Source organism: Mobula birostris, chromosome 14 (genome assembly GCF_030028105.1).
Source record: "Mobula birostris isolate sMobBir1 chromosome 14, sMobBir1.hap1, whole genome shotgun sequence".
Taxonomy (NCBI): Eukaryota; Metazoa; Chordata; class Chondrichthyes; order Myliobatiformes; family Myliobatidae; genus Mobula; species Mobula birostris.
The window spans coordinates 90,780,682-90,800,816 of record NC_092383.1 but is presented as its reverse complement, the minus strand read 5'-3'; the positions used below and the strand labels follow the sequence as shown (position 1 = coordinate 90,800,816).

Here is a 20,135-nt window from a genome sequence, read left to right as displayed (position 1 = left end):
TGTGCGTGTTGCTATGTGATGTTTGGTGAGGGTTTGCCTCGTTCTTATTCAACAATGTTTCACTTTTCATTTAATCATTGATGATGCAGCCTGTAGTATGCACACGGTATTTAATCTGGAGCATTCATTTGTGTGCATTCTCTCCAGATATACCAGGTACTGAATTTCTTCACTGACTATTTGCCTCAGATTATATTTTCACTGAGGATTCTTCACAGTCTCTTTACCAATTTTGTTGCTGCCATTTATGCTCTTGGCTTTGACCTAATTTTTTATCCTGTGACGTTCTAACTCTGTTAAATATAGAACATAGAACAGTATAGTACGGGCCCTTCAGCCCACGATGTCGTGCCAACCTCTTAACCTACCCTAAGATCAATCTAACCCTTCCCTCCTACATAGCTCTCCAACTTTCTATCATCCATGTCTCTTAAATTCTTTCTGCCCCTACCACCACCCCAGTAGAACTTTTCACACACCCACTACCCTCTGTGTAAAGAACTTACCTCTGACAACACCCCCTATACTTTCTTCCAATCGCCTTAAAATTATGACCCCCTCAATTAGCTAGTGCCACCCTGGGAAAAAGTCTCCAGCTATCCACTCAGCCTGTGTCTCGTATGATCTTGTACACCTGGGCCAGCATTCTCCCCTCATCCGGGCTGCGGAGGGGCTCTCCGACGTCTTGTAATTGTCCAGGAAGATCCCAGATCGGCTAGGTGTTATGCTGATACAAGCATCATTGAGTCAATTTTGTCAATAAATCAGAAAATGCATCCAAAAACATCACTCTGTATGGTACCCATACCTTCACTGTGCTGTAACAAGCTGCATTCTATCACATAAGACTGAGCAATCACTAAAAGTGGAGAAAGAGGGGAAACTAATTTAAAAACTAAGTCCTTAAATATTTCTAATGTATCTGCCTCTGCCACCACCATTGGCAGGGCATTCCACAAATCCACCACTCTCTGTGTAAAGATCCTACCTCTGACATCCCCCTATACTTTCCTCCAATCACCTTAGAAATAAGCCCTCTTGTATTCTTTGAAGATGCATTTGGTTTGTAATTGAAGAGGAGGTAACCATGGGGACAGAACTAGATCTTATTTTCCGAGAAGTTATCTGCTTCTTCCTCACTTTTATTGAGCCTGCTGTTTATTCTCTTCTATTTAGTCAAACCTTTATTCTCAGAGAGTCTACGTTCTTGTGTAGTTTCTCCCTGAGATTTGGCATGACATCAAAAACTTTGACAAGCTTCTGTCGTTGTGTAGTGGAGAGTGTATTGACTGGCTGCATTATGGATTCAGCCCAGTACATCATGCATAAAGCCCTCCCCTCCACTGAACGCTTCAACATGAAATGCTGCAGTAAGAAAGCAGCATCCATGATCAAAGATCCTCACCACCCAAGCCATGCTCTTTTCTTGCTGCTGCCATCAGGTAGAAGGTACAAGAGCGTCAGGACTCGCACCACCAGGTTCAAGAGCAGTCACTATACCTCAACCATCAGGCTCTTGGACAAAAGGGGATAACTACACTCACCTGCCCACCTATTGAGATCTTTCCACAATCAATGATCTCACTTTAAGGACTCTTTATCTCATTATTTCATGTTCTCATTATTTATTGCTATTTATTTATATTTGTATTTGCACAGTTTGTTGTCTTCTGCACGCTGATCTTTCATTAACCCTGTTATAACTACTATTCTATAGATTTGCTGTGTATGCCCGCAAGAAAAAGGATCTCAAGGTTGTATGTGGTGACATATATGTACTCTGCTAATAAAATTTACTGTCAACTTTTTAACTGGTGTTTATTTTCTTGGTGTTCGTCCAGTGTTTAACCTGTGAGGAAAAATCCGCAGGTTATTTCCCAGAAAACACCTGATGACTATTTTCCATGGGTTTATCTGGTGTTATTCTCTGCAGTTGGATCCTGAGTTCACTGACGGGATGTATCGGCTGGTGATTGTATTCATATGTACCTGGTATTCTTTTCCTCTGGGAAACTCTCATCTGCTGAGGTTTGAGGTTGTACCTGGTGTTTATTCTCCGAGGACATATCCATTTGCTTGTTCCTGAAGGATGTCATCATTATCATCGTCATTATGCGCCATGTCATATGACATGGGCGATCATGGTCTCATGACCAATGCTTGTTATCAGCAATTTTTTTCTGCAGAAGTGGTTTGCCATTGCCTTCTTCTGGGCAGTGTCTTTACAAGACAGGTGACCCCAGCCATTATCAATACTCTTCAGAGATTGTCCGCCTGGCGTCAGTGGTCGCATAACCAGGACTTGTGATGTGCACCGGCTGCTCATACGACCATCCACCACCTGCTCCCATGGCTTCACATGACCCAGATCAGGGGGCTAAGCAGGTGCTACACCTTGCCCAAGGGTGACCAGCAGGCTAGCAGAGGGAAGGAGTGCCTTACACCTCCTCTGGTAGAGATGTATCTCCACCCCACCACCCACATCAGGAGGTACTTTGTGTTTATTCTTTTATTTATTTATTGAGATAAAGTGCTGAATGGGCCCTTCTGGTCCTTTGAGCCATGTCGCCCCCAATTTAATTCTTGCCTAATCATGGGGCAAATTACAATGACAAATTAACCTACCAACTGGTACATCTTTGGACTGTGGAGGAAACCAGAGCACCCGGAGGAAACACACACGGTCACAGGGAGAACTCCTTTAGGGCGCAGCAGGAATTGAACCAGAGTCTCCTGTACTGTAAAGTGCTGTGTGCTTACCACTACGCTACTGTTATTAACCATGAGGGCAGTATGATTATGATCATCTGCAGTCTCCTATGGTCTCCTTTTCTCTTATTGTAATGGAGGCATGAGAGGATGCAAATGTTGGAACCTAGAGCAATGTTCGGGTGGAAGAAACCAGCAGGTCAAGCAACATGAGTGGTGGAGGGGTGAAAGTAATTTTCATCAACTCCTCTCCCCGCCGCCCCCACAAATGCTGCTCCATCCACTGAGATGCTCCCCCATCAGATTGTTTGTTGCTTAACTCTGTAACATTTCGTTTTGGTTTCTGTAGTTGGAGCAGACAAACAGTGAACATTCGTTCCACATGAGCCTGGTGTGTCCTCACTGAGATCTTCTCATGCTCTTATTTAGAGCAGGGGTTCTTAACCTGGGGTCCGTAGATAGATTGCCGGGGAGTCCGTCAACTTGGACAGGGAAAAATTTACACTAACCTCTAACTAAAATTAGGCATTTCCTTCAATTATGAAATTAGATAACAACATATCATTGCAAATCAGGATTTTCAATACTTGTAACCATTAAGACTAAAATTGAAATCGATTGGATGTGTGTGTTGCTTTGTCAAAGATCACCCCACAGTTTAATGTTCTTATTCAAGCTTCATGCTGATGTGTCTTTAAAAGTAAAATTTAATTTTAACATGCCTATTCTTTAAATATATAGTCTTGTTATTTATTGCATTATTAAAGAAGCACAAACATTACTATATCATAAATTTGTTGTTTTTAAATATTTTGATAACTGTATTTCAATATAATTGGTTTCTTTTGTAATCTTAGGTTTTTTAAATATATATATTTAAATTCATTATTCTGAGAAAGGGTCCATAGGCTTCACCAGACTGACAAAGGAGTCCATAGTCTTCACTGGACTGACAAAGGGGTTCATAGATTTACTGGATTGACAAAGGGGTCCATAGGCTTCACCGGACTGACAAGAGGACCATAGGCTTCACCAGATTGACAAAGGGGTCCATAGTCTTCACCGGACTGACAAAGGGGTCCATAGTCTTCACCGGACTGACAAAGGGGTCCATAGTCTTCACCAGACTGACAAAGGGGACCATAGTCTTCACCGGACTGGCAAAGGGGACCATAGTCTTCACCGGACTGACAAAGGGGTCCATAGTCTTCACCGGACTGACAAAGGGACCATAGTCTTCACCAGACTGACAAAGGGGACCATAGTCTTCACCGGACTGGCAAAGGGGACCATAGTCTTCACCGGACTGGCAAAGGGACTGACAAAGAATCTCTGGTTTAGAGGGTGTATTGGCTACTTATTTACCAAACAAGTACTCTTCAAAAGCAACAGTTGTTTGTTCTTTGAGAACTCATCTAATTGTTATAATATTCAGGGATATCTGTTGACTTTTCCCTGACCTATGATTGTGTGGCAGTTTTATGGAATCTGAGAACGCCTCTGGATTTGGACTGTTGTCTACTTGTATGTTTCAGAGATGGAGTCAGAGTCGGGTTTAACATCACTGGCAAATGTCATGAAATTTGCTGTTTTGCAGCAGCAGGACGTTGCAATACAGAATAAATATCACTATAAATTACAATAAAATATATACAGTACTGTGCAAAAGTCTTTGGTACATATACAGTGTATAGCTAGGGTGCCTAGGATTTTTGCAGAGCACTGTATTTGTCGAAGTGGAGTGGAGAGTGAGTCTGTAAATCTGGTCGGAGCAAAGGACTTTGGGAATGGAGAAGGTGAGGCACCAGAGGAGGGGTGTGGGCAGTGGCTCAGGTACAGACACACCCAGCCACGAGACACCAGTCAAGGTGATTTGATTCCAAACGATTAGTTTATTGATCACTACGGAATGTGCCTCTGGTGGTTCCTACTCCCTCACCTCTCCCCACCCCTTTTCCCAACCATGATTCCCCTCTCCCTGTCCTGTTCCCACTCTCGGTCCACAATAGAGACCCATATCGGAACCAGATTTATCATCACTCACATGTTATGAAATTTGTTTTTATTTCTTGCAGCAGCAGTACAGTGCAATACATAAAATTACTGTAGTACTGTGCAAAAGTCTTATGCAGATATATAGAGCTGGGGTGCCTAAGACCTCTGCACAGCACTGTAGTAATTATATATATCTAAATTAAATAATAAGTGTAAAAGTTGAGGTGGTGTACATGGGTTCCGTGTCCATTCAGAAATCTAATGGCAGGAGGAAGAAGCTGTTCCTAAAGTGCTGAGTGTGTGTCTTCATTCTCCTGTTCCTCCTCCTTGATGGTAACTTGATGGTGTTTCCTAGCAGAGGCACCGATATACAGATTGGGAAAGATGCATCTTAAGTTCATATAGAAAAGGGGTTCCCAACCTTTTTTATGCCATGGACCAATACCATTAAGCAAGGGTTCTGTGGACCCCAGATTGGGAACACCTGAGACAGAAGAAAATATATCTCATTTGTAATTTGGAAACATACTAGATGATTCAAGTTGTCCATTGTGATATCAGATATCCATGAATGAAATTATTCCAAAGGTACTTCCTGCCAGTGTTTCTCGTCAGTTTATCAGGAGCCAGCCACCTCAGCCATCTGTCCAAACTTGAATGTTGAGATTAGTTGCTTTCTGCACGGTGAATTGATGATTTCCTGAAATCTGGGTGAATCTAGATAAAATGCACAGAATTCTGTGCCAGCAGGAACCCTTTCTTGACCAGCGGCCAGATGACTGATCCTTTCTATCACCAAGCCTTTCCCCCTCTATCAGTTAATGTGTTTTTTCAGACTTTCCTGCGCATAGAATAGAGTAAGATTCCTTTGTGAGGTGAATCAATCAGTGCGAGGAAAGGCCATTCAGCCTATACATGTCCATGCTGACCAAGATGCATACACTGAGGTATGCGCCCTCCCCGCCTAATAAAGTGGCCACTGGGTGCATGTCCGTGGTCTTCTGCTGCAGCAGCCCATCCTCTTCAAAGTTTGACGTGCTGTGCATTCAGAGATGCTCTTCTGCACACCATTGTTGTAACACCTGCTCATTGAGTTCCTGTCACCTTCCTGTCAGCTGGAACCAGTCTGGCCATTCTCCTCTGACCTCTCTCATTAATAAGGCATTTTCACCCACAGAACAGCCCCCACTGGATATATTTTTCGTTTTTCTCACCGTTCTCTGTAAACTCTAGAGACTGTTGTGAAGGAAGTTCCCAGGAGATCAGTAATAGCTGAGATATTCTAACCACTCCGCTGGCGCCAACAATCACTCCACGGTCAAAGTCACCCTGATCACATTCCTTCCCCTTTCTGATGTTTGGCCCGAACAACAACTGAACCTCTTGACCATGTCTGCATGCTTTTATGCACTGAGTTGCTGCCACATGATTGGCTGATTAGATAATTGCATTAGCAAGTAAGTGTGTAGGTGTACCTAATAAAGTGACCACTGGGTATATTCAAGCCAACCCCATTTCCCAGCACCTGTCCCACATCTCTCGACACCAACCTTTCTTCATGCCGTGGACCAATACCATAAAGCAAGGGACCCGTGGACCCAAGGTTGGGAAGCTCTGTTCTGAACTCCTCCCATTCACAGACTTCTTCAATGTAGCAAGCATACCTGCCTCTATCTCTTCCTTTGGCAACCGGATCCAAATATCCACCATCCACTGTGTCCCTCCAGCTGGAATTGAAATCGGATTTGGATTGTTATTCTCTGATGTACTGAGATACAGTGAAAAGCTTGTCATGCACAATGTTCATACTGATCAAATCACTACACAGTGCATTCAGCTGGAACAGGGAAAACAATAAGATATTCAGAATCCGAATCAGGTTTAATATCACCAGCACGTCGTGAAATTTGGTGTCTTTGAAGCAGCAGTACAGTGCAATATATTAATAATAGAAAAAATGTGAATTACAGTAACTATATATAAATATATTAAACAGTTAAATTAAGTTGTACAAAAATAAAAAAAACAATGAGGTTGTGTTCACGGGTTCAATGCCCGTTCAGAAATCTGATGGCAGAGAGAAAGAAGCTGTTACTGAATAGTTGAGTGTTTGCCTCAGGCGCTTGAACCTCCTTCCTGATGGTGACAATGAGAAGAGGGCATGTCCTGGGTGATGGGGGTCCTTAATGATGGACGCTGCCTTCTTGAGTCATCGCTCCTTGAAGATGTCCTGGATACTACGGAGGCTGGTGCCCATGATGGAGCTGACTGAGTTTACAACCCTCTCACCTTATTTTGATCCTGTGCAGTGGCCCCACCGCCCTCACCCCCCCAGTACCAGGTGGTGGTGCAGCCAGTTAGAATGTTCTCCACAGTACATCTGTAGAAACTCGCAGGTGTCTTTGTTGGCATACCGAACCTCCTCGGACTCCGAACGAAATAGAGTTGCTGTCGTACCTTCCTTGGAGCTACATCGATATGTTGGGTTGAGGATAGATCCTGGACCCAACGTGAAGAATAAAGTGTACCACCACAGAGAAATTGCAGTGTGGGTAGATTGTAAGGTCAAGGCTCCATCTTCTCATACTAGAGAATCAGTAGAAGCTGTCCTTGAGGCTGCTGGTAAGTGCTTTCAGGCTTTTGTGTCTTCTGCTCGAGGGGAGAGGGGAGAAGAGAGAATGACCTGAGTGGGTGGGGTCTTTGATTATACTGCCTGCTTTACTGCGCAGATCAGAAGGACAGACAGGAGTACACGAAGGGAAAGTTGGTTTCTGTGATGTGCTGAGCTGTGTTCACAGCTCTCTGCAGTTTCTTGTGGTCTTAGGCAGAGGGGTTGCTGTACGAAGCCATGATGTATCCACATACAATGCTTTTTGTGGTGCATCTGTAAAAATGGGTGTGGGTCTTTACAAGACGGGCGGCCTCAACCATTATCAATACTCTTCAGAGATTGTCTGCCTGGCGTCAGCGTCGCATAACCAGGACTTGTGACATGCACCAGCTGCTCATACGACCATCTACCACCTGATCGGAGGGCTAAGCAGGTGCTACACCTTGCCCAAGGGTGACCTGCAGGCTAGCGGAGGGAAGGAGCATCTTACACCTCCTCTGCTAGAGATGTATGTCCACCCCACCACCCAAGTTTCAAAGTGCATCTAACAAATAAAGCTAATCTTTATTACAACTGAAGAAACAACTGACCAAATAGTTTTGCCATTCACTCTCTAGTCTGTTTCACAAACTTGCTTTCTACTTTTGAAGTTGGAGGTACAAAGTGGTTGTTTTTCCAGGATTCGTTGTAACACATGGACCAATCTACCCTGTAGTTTCTATTGAGTAGATACAAGAATTAGATCTGATGGAAAAGATAGCCGAAGAGCCTGCTTGAGAGCAAATTATTAGGGACTGCCCTGAACTGTTAAAGCTTTAAATTTAATAAACTTTTTAATTATAATAAGATTGCCTGGTATGGTAGCTTTTGTTGGCAAAATATTATTTTATTATTATTAATGTTTTTTTCCAATAGATTTGAGAAAATATTTGGCTGAATTCAATATGAAGGATTAAGAATTAACTTCATTCGCCATATACATTTCTACGTATTAGGAATTTACTGTGGTGTGTTGGTCAGAGCTCAGCATTCAACAAAAAAAGCAATATTCAGCAATTATGAAGAATCGTATAAAAGATAAAGTCAGAATTTAAAACATGGATATGGAATAACATGTGCATAAGTAAATACCAGCATTTACAATTTAAGCAGCATTATAAAAAGTGTTTTAAAATGTTTACAGTGCGTGCAGTGACAGCAGTAATAGACAGAAGAGAGTGAGGGGTTGATCAGATGAACTGCCTGAGGGAAGAAATTTTTAAGATGGTGTGAAGATTTTGTTTTAATATAGCACCTTCCAGAAAGGAGGTTCTGGAAAAGCCCGTTTGCAGGGCAGGTAGCTTCTGCAATGATTTTTCCCACCTGCTTCTTCGACCTGGACACATGCAAATATTATATTATAATTGAGTATTATTATATTCTAATCAAATATTATGTTGTCGATGGAGTTTATGCAGCAAAAGATAACTTGAAATTTAAAGTACGCCATTCAAAGGGAAAAGGGAAAATTAAAGGGTTTTTGAGGGAATATGCTTTTGTCAAGAGGACTGCTGCTATTTTCATGTTGAAAACTGTATTTTTAAAACATAGATTATCTGCATCATTTTTTTTTCCAAAGCCACAGCTGATTAAGCCTATCGAAAGTACTCCTCGAGACAGACTGGTTGTGTTCAGTTCGTCAGGTTGGCTAAAATAGTTCAGTTAGGTTAGCTAAAAACTTCTGTTAGGTTAGCTAAGTTACTTCAGTAAGGTTAGCTAAAAACTTCTGTTTAATCAGCCTCACTAATATAAGACAAATAAATTAATGCATATTTAGCATAACTTCAAAACCAATGTTACATCACACCATCTCCACTAAAGAAGCCAATCTCATCTTTGATTAAGGATTCTAATTGCTCAAACTAAATATTTAGGATTTGGATAAAATAAAACCAATCTTTATTCCCGTTCGTTGGTTTTTACTATTTTTCCCTTTAATTGTCGATTACTCTGGGCAGGCAGGTAAGCGAACTCTCTAAGATCGATCACTACATTCACATTATTAGGAATATCAAACTTACCCAATTTATGTTCCAAATTAGTGCCTTCAATAGTTCATTTAAACATTGTACATAAAGAACAATTTTGTTTCTTGCCACAACTGTAATAATTACTTGACTTTCTGAGGTGAAAGCTGAAGAATCAATTCCATTCTTTAGAAAGCTCCAGTGAAAGCAAATAGTGTAAATTTTTTGCTACATTATAAATCCAGTTATTCAGCTTCTTGGCGAATAAGGAACATTCTATTTTATTATCCTCTCTGCGACAATTTTATACCTAAAATGGATAATCTAAAATTCTTCAATTTTTTTCATTTGTTCTCCTAAAATTCAAACTTAGTATCAGTTCCAAAGTTGAAAAATACTGTCATAATTTATTTCAAAAACAAGAACACGACATGATCAAATTGAGTTTATAATTAGTTCCAATATCTTGACTGAGAAAGATTTTTAAGTTTGTTACCTTTCTATTTAAATATACAAATAATGCAATCTTTAAAAATACTTTGCAGAGTATTTATTTGTTAGCCACAATGTTCGATTTAAGTTTCTAATTTACTAAGTATGTATTAATTATAATTTCACTGTTGGTATGTGTTAAATGTGATACTTTGATCTCTTGGAGAAAGTAGAAACAACATCCTTTACAATAAAACTTATTTTAAGGAAAAATCAACACATTTACATTATTGTAATGCTTACAATTAACTTTGAAGAATTGGTTCAAATTTTAACAAAATCTGTAAGACTGTTTTTTTCTTATAATCGGACAGGAGAAAATTCTTCCAGCTTTTGCTACCAATATATCATTAGACTGCAAGAAGTTATTAACACTCTACAAGTTAACTGTGGAAAGAAAAAAAAAACTCGAGCTGATTTTGATCGACTTTCAACAAGCAAATTATGCAATAATTTGAACTTTGTTAAATATATATTTTCTTACGAATCCTCCTAGCTGATTTAGCTGCACTTCAACCTAACGTGTAAAGCAAAACACGGGAGATAGTAAGTCTTCACGGTAGTAGTAAAAGTTATATATTATTTTAGTAACTGTACTTTCAATACCGACTGCAGATAGACGTTATCTTATGCAACCTTGTTAATGTGCATAAGCCTGCTTTGAATGCAAACCTCTACCAGCTTCTGACCCTATGAATCCGACACTCAAACTATTTCTCTACTTACAAGAAATAATTAACGTTTTGCCAATGAAACCTTGTCTTTATGTAAGTGAGTGGGGAAATTAGTTTGAGAAATGTGCGCATGTATTTGAAGTAAATGTTGACTCAATAATGGATTTGCAAATAGTAAGGGTAAAGTTAACGGGGAAATTCCTGACTCAAATAGGTACTTGCAAGGAAGAGGAATGTTGCAGCCGGTGCAATTGCTGACTCAATGGTATATGTGCAAACATAAAAAAGAAAACAGGAGGAATATTAGCGGTCAGCCCCAGGGGCGTAACCGCAGACAGATGCCAAGGTGCGCGCGTTAACACTTTGCACCGATCCCCATTCGTGCGGCAGCCCAGCGCGGCACGTGCTCGCCAGTCGCGGCCGGAGCGCGGCCTGGCGGTGACGTCAGGCGCACGCCGATTGGCTGGCGGCTCCCGGAGCGCCGTGTATCCAATTGCAGCGTCCCGCGGTTGGCCGGGAGGAGGGAGCGAGGAGGTTGGGGGTGGGGGGGGAGGGAGGGAGGGAGGGGGGGGTTGGTGGACGTCAGGGTTGCTGGGTGACGGCTGCGCGAGGGCGTTGCGCCGCCCACCCCTCCCCTCCCCTCCCCTCCCATTTCCCCGGGCTCCTGTCAATCAAGCGAGGAGGACAGGCTTGCCGGCGGTCTGCGTGCAGAGGGAGCTCCCAGTGAACTCAAACGCACATACATACATATACCCAGCTCTCACAGACATGGAGCTGCTCTGCATGGAGACTACCCCCAAAATCCAGCGAGCCTTCCCCGACCATACCCTCCTCAACGACCATCGCGTCCTCCAAAACCTCCTGCTCACCGAGGACAGATACATCCCCAGGATTTCTTATTTCGAATGTGTCCAGAAAGAAATCAAACCATACATGAGAAAAATGGTATCATATTGGATGCTGGAGGTAAAGAGGAATGTTATGCTGCATCAGTGTCCTATATGCATCAATATTAACGTGTAATTATCGTAAGAGCGTTGCAAAAGTACTTGCGGAGGGTTGCAAGGGGGTGCATATCGGTGTCATGCATTTAATTTTATTTTTTCCAAAGTTATTTTTAAAAATTTGCTTCTGAATGCATGTTGGGAATGGCTCCGCTTTTCAGTAACGACTGCGTGCATGTTTAGGAAGCGTTTGCAAGTGCAAACAATTTCTCAGGATCGAATGCGAAATTATGCTGAATTTTTAAAGTATTTTTTCCAAAATTTATAGGAACTTATGATGGCTGATAAACAACATGCTGTCGCCATGTTGACTCGACTTCAAAAACTTTTTTGCTTTTCTCGATTGCGTCTATGAAGCGTCGCTTCGCTTTATTATTACGAAAAGCTTGCGATTAATGTGTTATTAATGTATATTAAAAGTTTGTTGGACTTTTTCTGTCTCTGAAACTGTCCTTTGGATTGTGTCTGCCGTATCTTAACCCCTGGGCTCTTCATGGTTGGTGCAGAGAGCGAGTTAGTCAGACCACCCAAAATTCTGACATTATATCTTAAATTTTCTCCGTTTAGGAAAGTAATTAATTGTCACTTTCTGACCCCAACCAAACTTCAAGATTTCTTGTTTATTTACATGTGAAAATGATCGCTGTCCGTGCAATTATGTAATTTTCACGATTTTTTGAAACTTTATTTCGAACAAAAGGTAACTGCTGGCAGCCACGCGTTGTTTTTTTATTTAATTTAATTTTAATATTTTTAAAAATACGCAATCGCCCGGAGTCGAAGGAGACTACTGTGCATGAATGTTAAATCGTGCAAAAAATGTGAATTTAATGCAGATTGTTGCATGTACAGAAGGTCGGGGGGGGGAGTGATGATTTTTTTGACCGGTTTTACAAATTGTTGGGGTGAGTTACATTTGCAAAAGTTAACTGTGTGCATATAACATCGTGAGAAGGTCGTTTTAAGTGATGACCCCACTTTTATCGTCGTCTTTGCATATTTTAGGTTTGCGAAGAGCAGAAATGCGAAGAGGAAGTCTTTCTGTTGGCCGTGAATTATCTGGATAGATTTCTGTCTTCGGTTCCCACTCGAAAATGTCACCTCCAGCTGCTAGGGGCAGTCTGCATGTTTTTAGCGTCAAAACTGAAAGAGACGATCCCGCTGACAGCTGAGAAACTCTGTATTTACACAGACAATTCAGTCACCCCTGAAGACCTCCTGGTAAATTCACCAATATTTCAGCCTTTTGACGTATATTTTTTTTTCTTTGCACTTTCAAGAGACGAAATTCTACTGCATTGCCGTGTTTGGGGGCTAGACCGGGTCAAAGAGATTTCTTTTCTAAACGTTTTGCTCTTTCAAACTTTTTTTTTCCGCGTTCAGATGCACAGGAACTGCGAGTGTTTAACTCGGATGTCAGAGGTGGAAAGTCCTCCGAGAGGAAAGAAAAGGAGATTCAATATAGGTTGAGTAATTAGAGCTGGGATGATTGCAGTTATCGATCACAACCGTGCAATTTCACGCCCGTGACTTGGCGTTTGGTGCCATCTAGTGCGCGATTGCAAAGCTCCCGGAGTGCCGATAAGTGCTCTCACTGGGCACTGCGTTTCAGACTTTGCAAATAATACTTCGTTTTATCATTCCTTAACAGTGAAATCTAATCCATTCAGTGTCCATTGAATATTGAACCAAATATTCACCTTTTATAATGCAATTATTTTAGTACACGGGATGACCAAACTCTTGTTTCAGATTAAGTAATTAGTTCGAGCTTTATCTGGTCATGCATATTTTAATGTAAGGAATGGTAAAAATTACTTGGTATATTCCAATTTGAGGCAATCACTCTGAGTATGATTTGACTTTTTTTTAGAGGATTCAGAGAATATATTATAATGGGATTTTTTGTTTGTTTGTTTAATCTGTCTGGGGATTGCATTCTTAAAAGTTAACCAAGCAACTCTGCATGGTTGCATAGGGTTTGATTGCCCACAGTGGCCATTCTGAGCTCCTGCTTGCAAACCATTTCAGCAACCTCCCCCCACCCCCTCAGTCATTCCGGCGCCAACCTGTCTGCCCCTCTGCCAGGGTGAGGCCAGAGGAATTGCCCCTCATACTCCATTTGGGTAGTCTCCAACTTTGAATGCTGGGCTGTGGATTACCCAGGTGGAAGATGGGGAACCGTTCGTCTGGTCTATATCTGGCCTCAGACTGGCCAAGGGCAGGCCTTGGGAGTGAGGGAGGGTGGGGTGCTAAAATGATCTGCAAGTGGGAACTCAAGGTGACCATTGTGAACAAGCAGACCGCTGCCATGCAGAGATGTTCATTAATGTAATCCCCAAACACATTAAACTAAAAAAAAATGCTCTTTGGATCCAGTGGACTGTATAAATTTTAATTGCTAAAAGCCAAATTGTACTCAGTAATCACCTCAAATTGAAATGAACTTAAGGCAATTAGTTCCCCTCAAAGTGATCTACCAAGACCCTATTGAATGCCCCCTTTTTCCCCTAAACCATCCATCTCCTGACCTCCCTCCCCCCCATTAGTCAGTTCCTCCCCCCCACCTGAGTCCACGTGCCCATCACCCACACGCTCAATTCTCTGTCTCCCCTTCCTGTTCACATCTGCCCACCATCTCTCCCTGGTCTGATTCTTCGCACCACCTGCCTGTCCAATCAGCTCCCTCAATCTGCAGCCAAAGCATCACCTCCACCTACCACCTCCCAGCCTCGGTCACTATCTCCACCCCCTTCCTCCCTCCCAGCTGACTCCACCTGCCAATCAGGCCCCTCCTGACCTGGATCCACCAATCGTTTGCCAGTTCCTGACTAACCCTGCCTCCTCCCCCCCAACTTGTTATATTGGCTCCTCTTCCTTCACACTCTTGGCCCTGGGATAGATGGGGACCCAAAGCGTTAGGAGCTTCTGCCTCTGCAGATGCTGCCTGACCTTTTGAGTTGTTCCAGCTACTTATTATTTACTGTCTGGTTCAGCGTCCAGCGTACTATTGGTGGTTTCTGGGTCAGAAGCCCTATGCAGATCGTTTCATTGTCCAGTGTCCTTCAGAGCAGAATGTTCTTGCTGCTTTCCATCTTTTTAAAATGCTTGGTTTTTTTTTTGTGGGGGGCTAGGACTGTACAACAGCTCCCCTTCAGCCCACCACGTCTTTACCAAACGTGATGCCACATGAAACTAAATCCCTTCTGCCTGCACATGGTCCATTCCCTTCCATATTCTTGTGCCGATCTAAAAGCCCCTTGAAATGCTCACAAAATGCTGGACGAACTCAGCAGATCAAAGGTTGGGAAGCCCCACCGTAGATGCAGCCTGACCTGCTGAATTCCTCCAGCATTTTGCGAGTGTTAAGCAGTGTTCAATGGTCTTTTAGATCAGCACACGAGTTCAACAGGTCAGGCAGCATCTTTGGCGGGGGTCCCCAACCTCTTTTTTTTAAATACCATTAAGTAAGGGGTCCATGGACCCTAGGTTGGGATGCCCTGACTGATGTTTTGGGCCAAGACCCTTCAACAGTAACATCAGGGTCAGCCTGAAATGCTGACTGGTAACTCCCCTCCATTGATACTGCCTGAGTTCCTCTGGCATTTTGTGTGTATTGCTCTTGATTTCCAGCATTTCCTGTTTATCTGTTTTGAGGACCACCAGCAGTGTGTCCCAAATTCTCATCACACTCTAATCCAAAAAAAAACCTTGACCCACATATCTCTTAAACTTCCCTGCGCTCACATTTAAACTTAACCCCTCTATTCACCATTTCTGCTCTGGGGAAGAAACATTCTAACTCTGTGCTTGGCATAATTTCGTGATCTTCTCTTGGGTCTCCCCTCAGCCTTTACTCCAGAGAAGACCTCTCTACTACTTGTCTGAGTTGCGGTTCTGACACAGTACAAGCAGTTTGTGGAGCAACAACCAATCTGCCGGTGGAACCCAGCAGGTCGTGCAGCGTCTGTGGGGAGGGAAGGGTTTGCTGACATTTCTGGTCAAAGCCCTGCCCCATAGCTGATGAAACACTGACAAGTTGGTGGGTGTGAAATTTGATGGCAATGTTTGAGAGAAGTGCATGGATGGCACGGGGAGAGGGGGATGCGATGCTTCTGATGTTTGAGTTTCGACCTGAATGGTCAGCAGTTTCCTCTTCTACCACAGGTGCTGCCCGACCTGCTGAGTTCCTCCAGCATGTCATTTGCTGCTCCAGACTCCAGAATCTGCAGTCCCTGCAAAACACTTCTGGTTTCCTTTGGAGCAGTTTTAAAACTACGATACAACTGAAGGTGCTAGAACTCCAGAGCAACACACACAAAGTGGCATAGTGGTTAGCACAACGGGCTACAGTACAGGCGACCCGAGTTCAATTCCCGCCACTGCCCGCAAGGAGTTTGTACGTTTTCCCCATGGCTGCTTGGGTATCCTCCAGGTACTCTGGTTTCCTCCCACAGTCCAAAGACCTACTGGTTGGTAGGTTAATTTGATGTTGTAAATTGTCCCATGATTAGGCCAGGGTTACATTGCTGAGTGGCTCAAAGGGCCAAAAACGCCTGGAATAAAGAGTCAACGTTTTAGGCCGAGGCTGGACAGGAAGGGGAGAAGGAGATGGGAGGGAAAGAAGTACAAGCTGGCAGGTGATAGGTGAGACCTGGTGACGGTGGGGCAGGAGAATGAAGTAAGAAACTGGGAGGTGAGAGCTGGAAAAGGTAAAGGGCTGGAGGAAAGGGAATCTGACAGGAGAGGCGAGTGGACTGGGGGAGAAGGGGAAGGAGGGAGTTGCGGAAAAGAAAAGCAGTGAGAGCGGAGGGGGGAATGGAAAAAGAGACAAGGTGGAGTGGGGGAGAAATATAATGTGTGATACGTTGACACTTGAAGCCAGGTATTGAGTCGATGGGTGTGGTCACTTGGAGTACAAATGTGTGAAGCTGTTTCACAGGGTTTGGCTCTTGGGTCTGCTCAACATCTGATCTTAATCCCTCTCCAAAATTCCCTTAATCCACAATTCCCATAAAAATAAACCTGCCCTGGGCTCCACAGAATTCCAACAATTCATAACACTTCAAGCACACTTCCTCCTCATCTGTTCCACACGTAATACCTTCTTGCAAGTCCCCCGATCTTTGTAGTCCTGATTCCTGACCGTCCGAGTCTTGGAGCAGCTACTGGAGTGGACCTGTGATGGTCACTGAGTCCACGCGGACGCAGGTTCAAGTCTGACTGAGCTTGCCGATGGCGCGGCGTGTGTTGGATGCTGTGCAGCGGTAAGTGTGCAGTTGTGATGCAGCATTCCCTGGATCCTGATTAGTCCTGCGTGTTTCCAACTTTGGATAAAACTCTAAATCTCTGCAGTTGTTCCATTGATAACACGTTTTCTCGAAATGTTGGGGAGTAAAAACAAAAAAGTGTAGGGTTCTGCATCGCAGGTAAGTAATTACTAAAAAACATGTCTGCTCTGGTAATACTGACTTCTGCAGGATTTCTGGAGATGTCCTACACAAAATCAGCCATAAATTACATAGACTTGTAGAGTCATAGAGTACTACCGCTCAGAAACAGGCCCTTCAGCCCATCTGGTCCTTGCCAAACTTGTTCTTCCTGGTCCCAATGACCTGCACCTGGTACCATCGTCCTCCATACCACTCCCGTCCAAGTACTTGGGCAAAGCTCTCTTAAATGTTGAAAAATCAAACCAGCATCCACCATTCCTGCTTATTCCACACCAGCAGTATCCTCTGAGTGAGAAATTTCGCCTTCATGTTCCCCTTAAACATTTCACCTTTCACCCTTAACCCATGACCTCTAGTTCGAGTCTCACCGGACCTCAGTGGGGAAAGCCTGCTTGTGTTTACCCCTATCCATTCCCCTCATAAGTTAACATAATGACTTGTGGCATTCCCAGGAGAGGCTGTAGAGTGTTCTGTGGTACTTAGAAGAATGAGGGTGAACTAATTCAAATATAGAAGATCAAAAGGGGGCTTGGAGGGGTAGATTTTTGGTTGCTTTCACTAGTGTAAGAGAATGCAGAATCGGGATTTATTTTCACTGACGTGACGTGAAAACTGACTGTGCAAAAATAGAAAAATGACTATAAAGTACAATGACTAGTAACTAGTCCCAGGGTACATGATGAATAAACTTTTTTCAAGCTTCTAGCCGAGTTACAATTGATACTTGTACCCGGCTGGAAGCCCGAGAAGAGCTTATTTGTAGTACAAGGTAGTGTTCATGAACTGTTCAGAAATTTGATAGCAGAGGGGAAGAAGTTGTTCCTTAAACATTCACAGGCTCCCGTACCCCCTCTCTGATGGTAACATTGAGAGGTGGGCATGTCCCAGATGCTGAGGGTCCTTTATGATCGTGACAAAAGCAGTCAGAGGGAGAACGTGCAAACTGCACACCGACACTCAGTGTCCACTTTATTAGGTACACCTGCTTGTTAATGCAAGTATCTGATGTAGCAGAAACTCAGTGCATGAAAGCATGCAGGCATGGTCAAGAGGTTCAGTTGTTGTTCAGACCAAACATCAGAACGGGGAAGAAATGTGATCTAAGTGACTACGATTTCTGGTGCCAGGTGGGCTGGTTTGAGTATCTCCCAAACTGCTGATCTCCTGGGATTTTCTCATGCAGGTCTCTAGAGCTTTCAGAGAATGATGTGAAAAGTGAAAAACATCCCATGAGCACAGTTTGAGAATTTTTTGCTGAGGGCTGCCTGCAACTGTCACTGTGCTTACAGCGCAAACAGCATTTTTAGACAATAGGTGCAGGAGTAGGCCATTTGGCCCTTCGAGCCAGCACCACCATTCACTGTGATCATGGCTTTCATCTAAACCATATTGAGAAGTTGAATATTTGTAATGAAATACTTTTTAAATATTCTGAGTGGTTTGGGGTTGTCTTGGAATTGGTAGGGTACAAGTTGAGGCCCTGAATTTAACTGCTCCAGGTCCTGGATCATGTGAGTCTCATCCTTTGTCCAACACTTGTGAAGTATGATGAGGGACTGCACTGTAAAGTTTCACGTCTTTGTGGATCCAGTCGTGATCTCAAAGTTTAAAACATCCCATGACACAGTTGAGAGCAACACAACCTTTTTTTTTTTCCACAGCTGCGCGGACCAACCATCACTCTGAGCAGGAAAATTTACGCGGCCTGAAAGCCGTGCGGCAGTTTAATAAAATATTATATAAAAGAAAATTCCAGCTATGCAGGAGCGTTTCAGTTACTTGGAGCAGGGGCTCTCAACTTTTTTTATGCCATGGACCAATAAACATAAGAAAGGGGTCGATGGGGAACCCCTGACTTAGAGGAAGCACCTGGGGTTCTCTGGAACACGAGAGATGCCGATGAAAGGTCCGAAACGTAAACGGAGATGCTGAGTTCCTCCAACGTTCTGTGTGATAGTCTCCCTGATGTTGCAGCTACCATTCATCTCTCAGCTGAAGTGCTTCACCTTGGAGTGAGCCACGTGTGGAGTCATTGTTCTCTTAAGGAGCTGTGTAGGAGAGATTAGGGATTTCCTGCGATTTTAAGGTCAACAATCTTTAAATTGAAGTTTTCAAGATATTAAGGGGAGCTAATGGTGGGCAGTGAAAAGGTTGAGATAGGAGTATATGTGGAGAGGATGTTTCCTATTTTTGGTGAGTAGCACCAGTGGGAACGGACTCAGAACAGAAGGACGTCCCTTTAGAACAGAGACGAGGAGGAATTTCTTTAGCCAGAGGGTGGTGAATCTGTGGAATTCATTGCTTCAGATGGCTGGTGGAGGCCAAGTCACTGTGTATGCTTAATTCAGAGGTTGATAGATTCTTGATTGGTCAGGGCATGAAGGAATTCGGGGAGAAGGCAGGAGACTGGGGCTGAGAGGGAAATGGATCAGCCATGATGAAATGGCGGAGCAGACTCGATGGGCCAAATGGCCTAATTCTGCTCCTGCGTCTTAGGGTCTAAATGCTTCATTTGCATCAGCGGCTAGCGCAGTTCGAGAATTGTGCTGAGGGCAGCCTGCGAGTGTCACCGTGTTCACAGCGCAAACGGTACGCCAACTACTAACCCTAACCCAGGTGTGGGAGGAAACCGGAGCACCCGGAGGAAACCCATGGTCACAGGGAGAAGGTGCAAGCTCCTTGCAGGCAGTGCCGGGAATTGAACCTGGCTTGCTGGTACTGTAACACGTTACGCTAATCACTACACTACTGTACCACTCCTTTGTCTGCCTAATGTGTAATATTGCATATTAGAACTAAAATTGGGAAATACTGTTAATAGCTTGCACTGCACTGTAAATTACACAAAATTGGTTTATTATATCTTGTATCTCCAAGCCCCTCCCGGCACGTACCTGTCCAAGGATGGTATTATACTTGACTCGACCACTATCGAGAAATAAGTATCTGTGTCCACTTGCTGTGGCAACTCAACTCGTACATGGAAGAATTTGCCCCTCGGGTCCCTTTTCAAGTCTTCCTCCTCTCGTCCTAAACTTCTGCTCCCTAGTTTTGGGCTTCCTTACTCGGCGGAAAAGACCGTCCCTCAGTGGTTCATCTCGCACTGGTCGAGCAAGTTAATGCGAGGTAAGAGGGGCCGAGAGGAAGTTTGGGGAAGACGTGGGCAGAAGGGCGCAGATTACGATGCTACC

At 43.5% G+C, this 20,135-nt stretch overlaps 1 protein-coding gene across 18 annotated transcripts in view; it reads left to right on the top strand.

Annotated features, from left to right (window-relative positions):
- The window catches only part of ccnd3 (cyclin D3), a 425,735-nt gene that overhangs the window by 366,947 nt on the left and 38,653 nt on the right, over positions 1-20,135 (top strand). For 17 of the 18 annotated variants that reach the window (XM_072278907.1, XM_072278911.1, XM_072278908.1 and 14 more), the window contains one exon: positions 12,497-12,712. In XM_072278907.1, the coding sequence (XP_072135008.1) occupies positions 12,497-12,712 (216 nt within the window). Of the gene's footprint in view, positions 1-11,172; positions 11,454-12,496; positions 12,713-20,135 lie in introns of those variants that run through there. The other variant, XM_072278921.1, reaches the window with a different exon arrangement.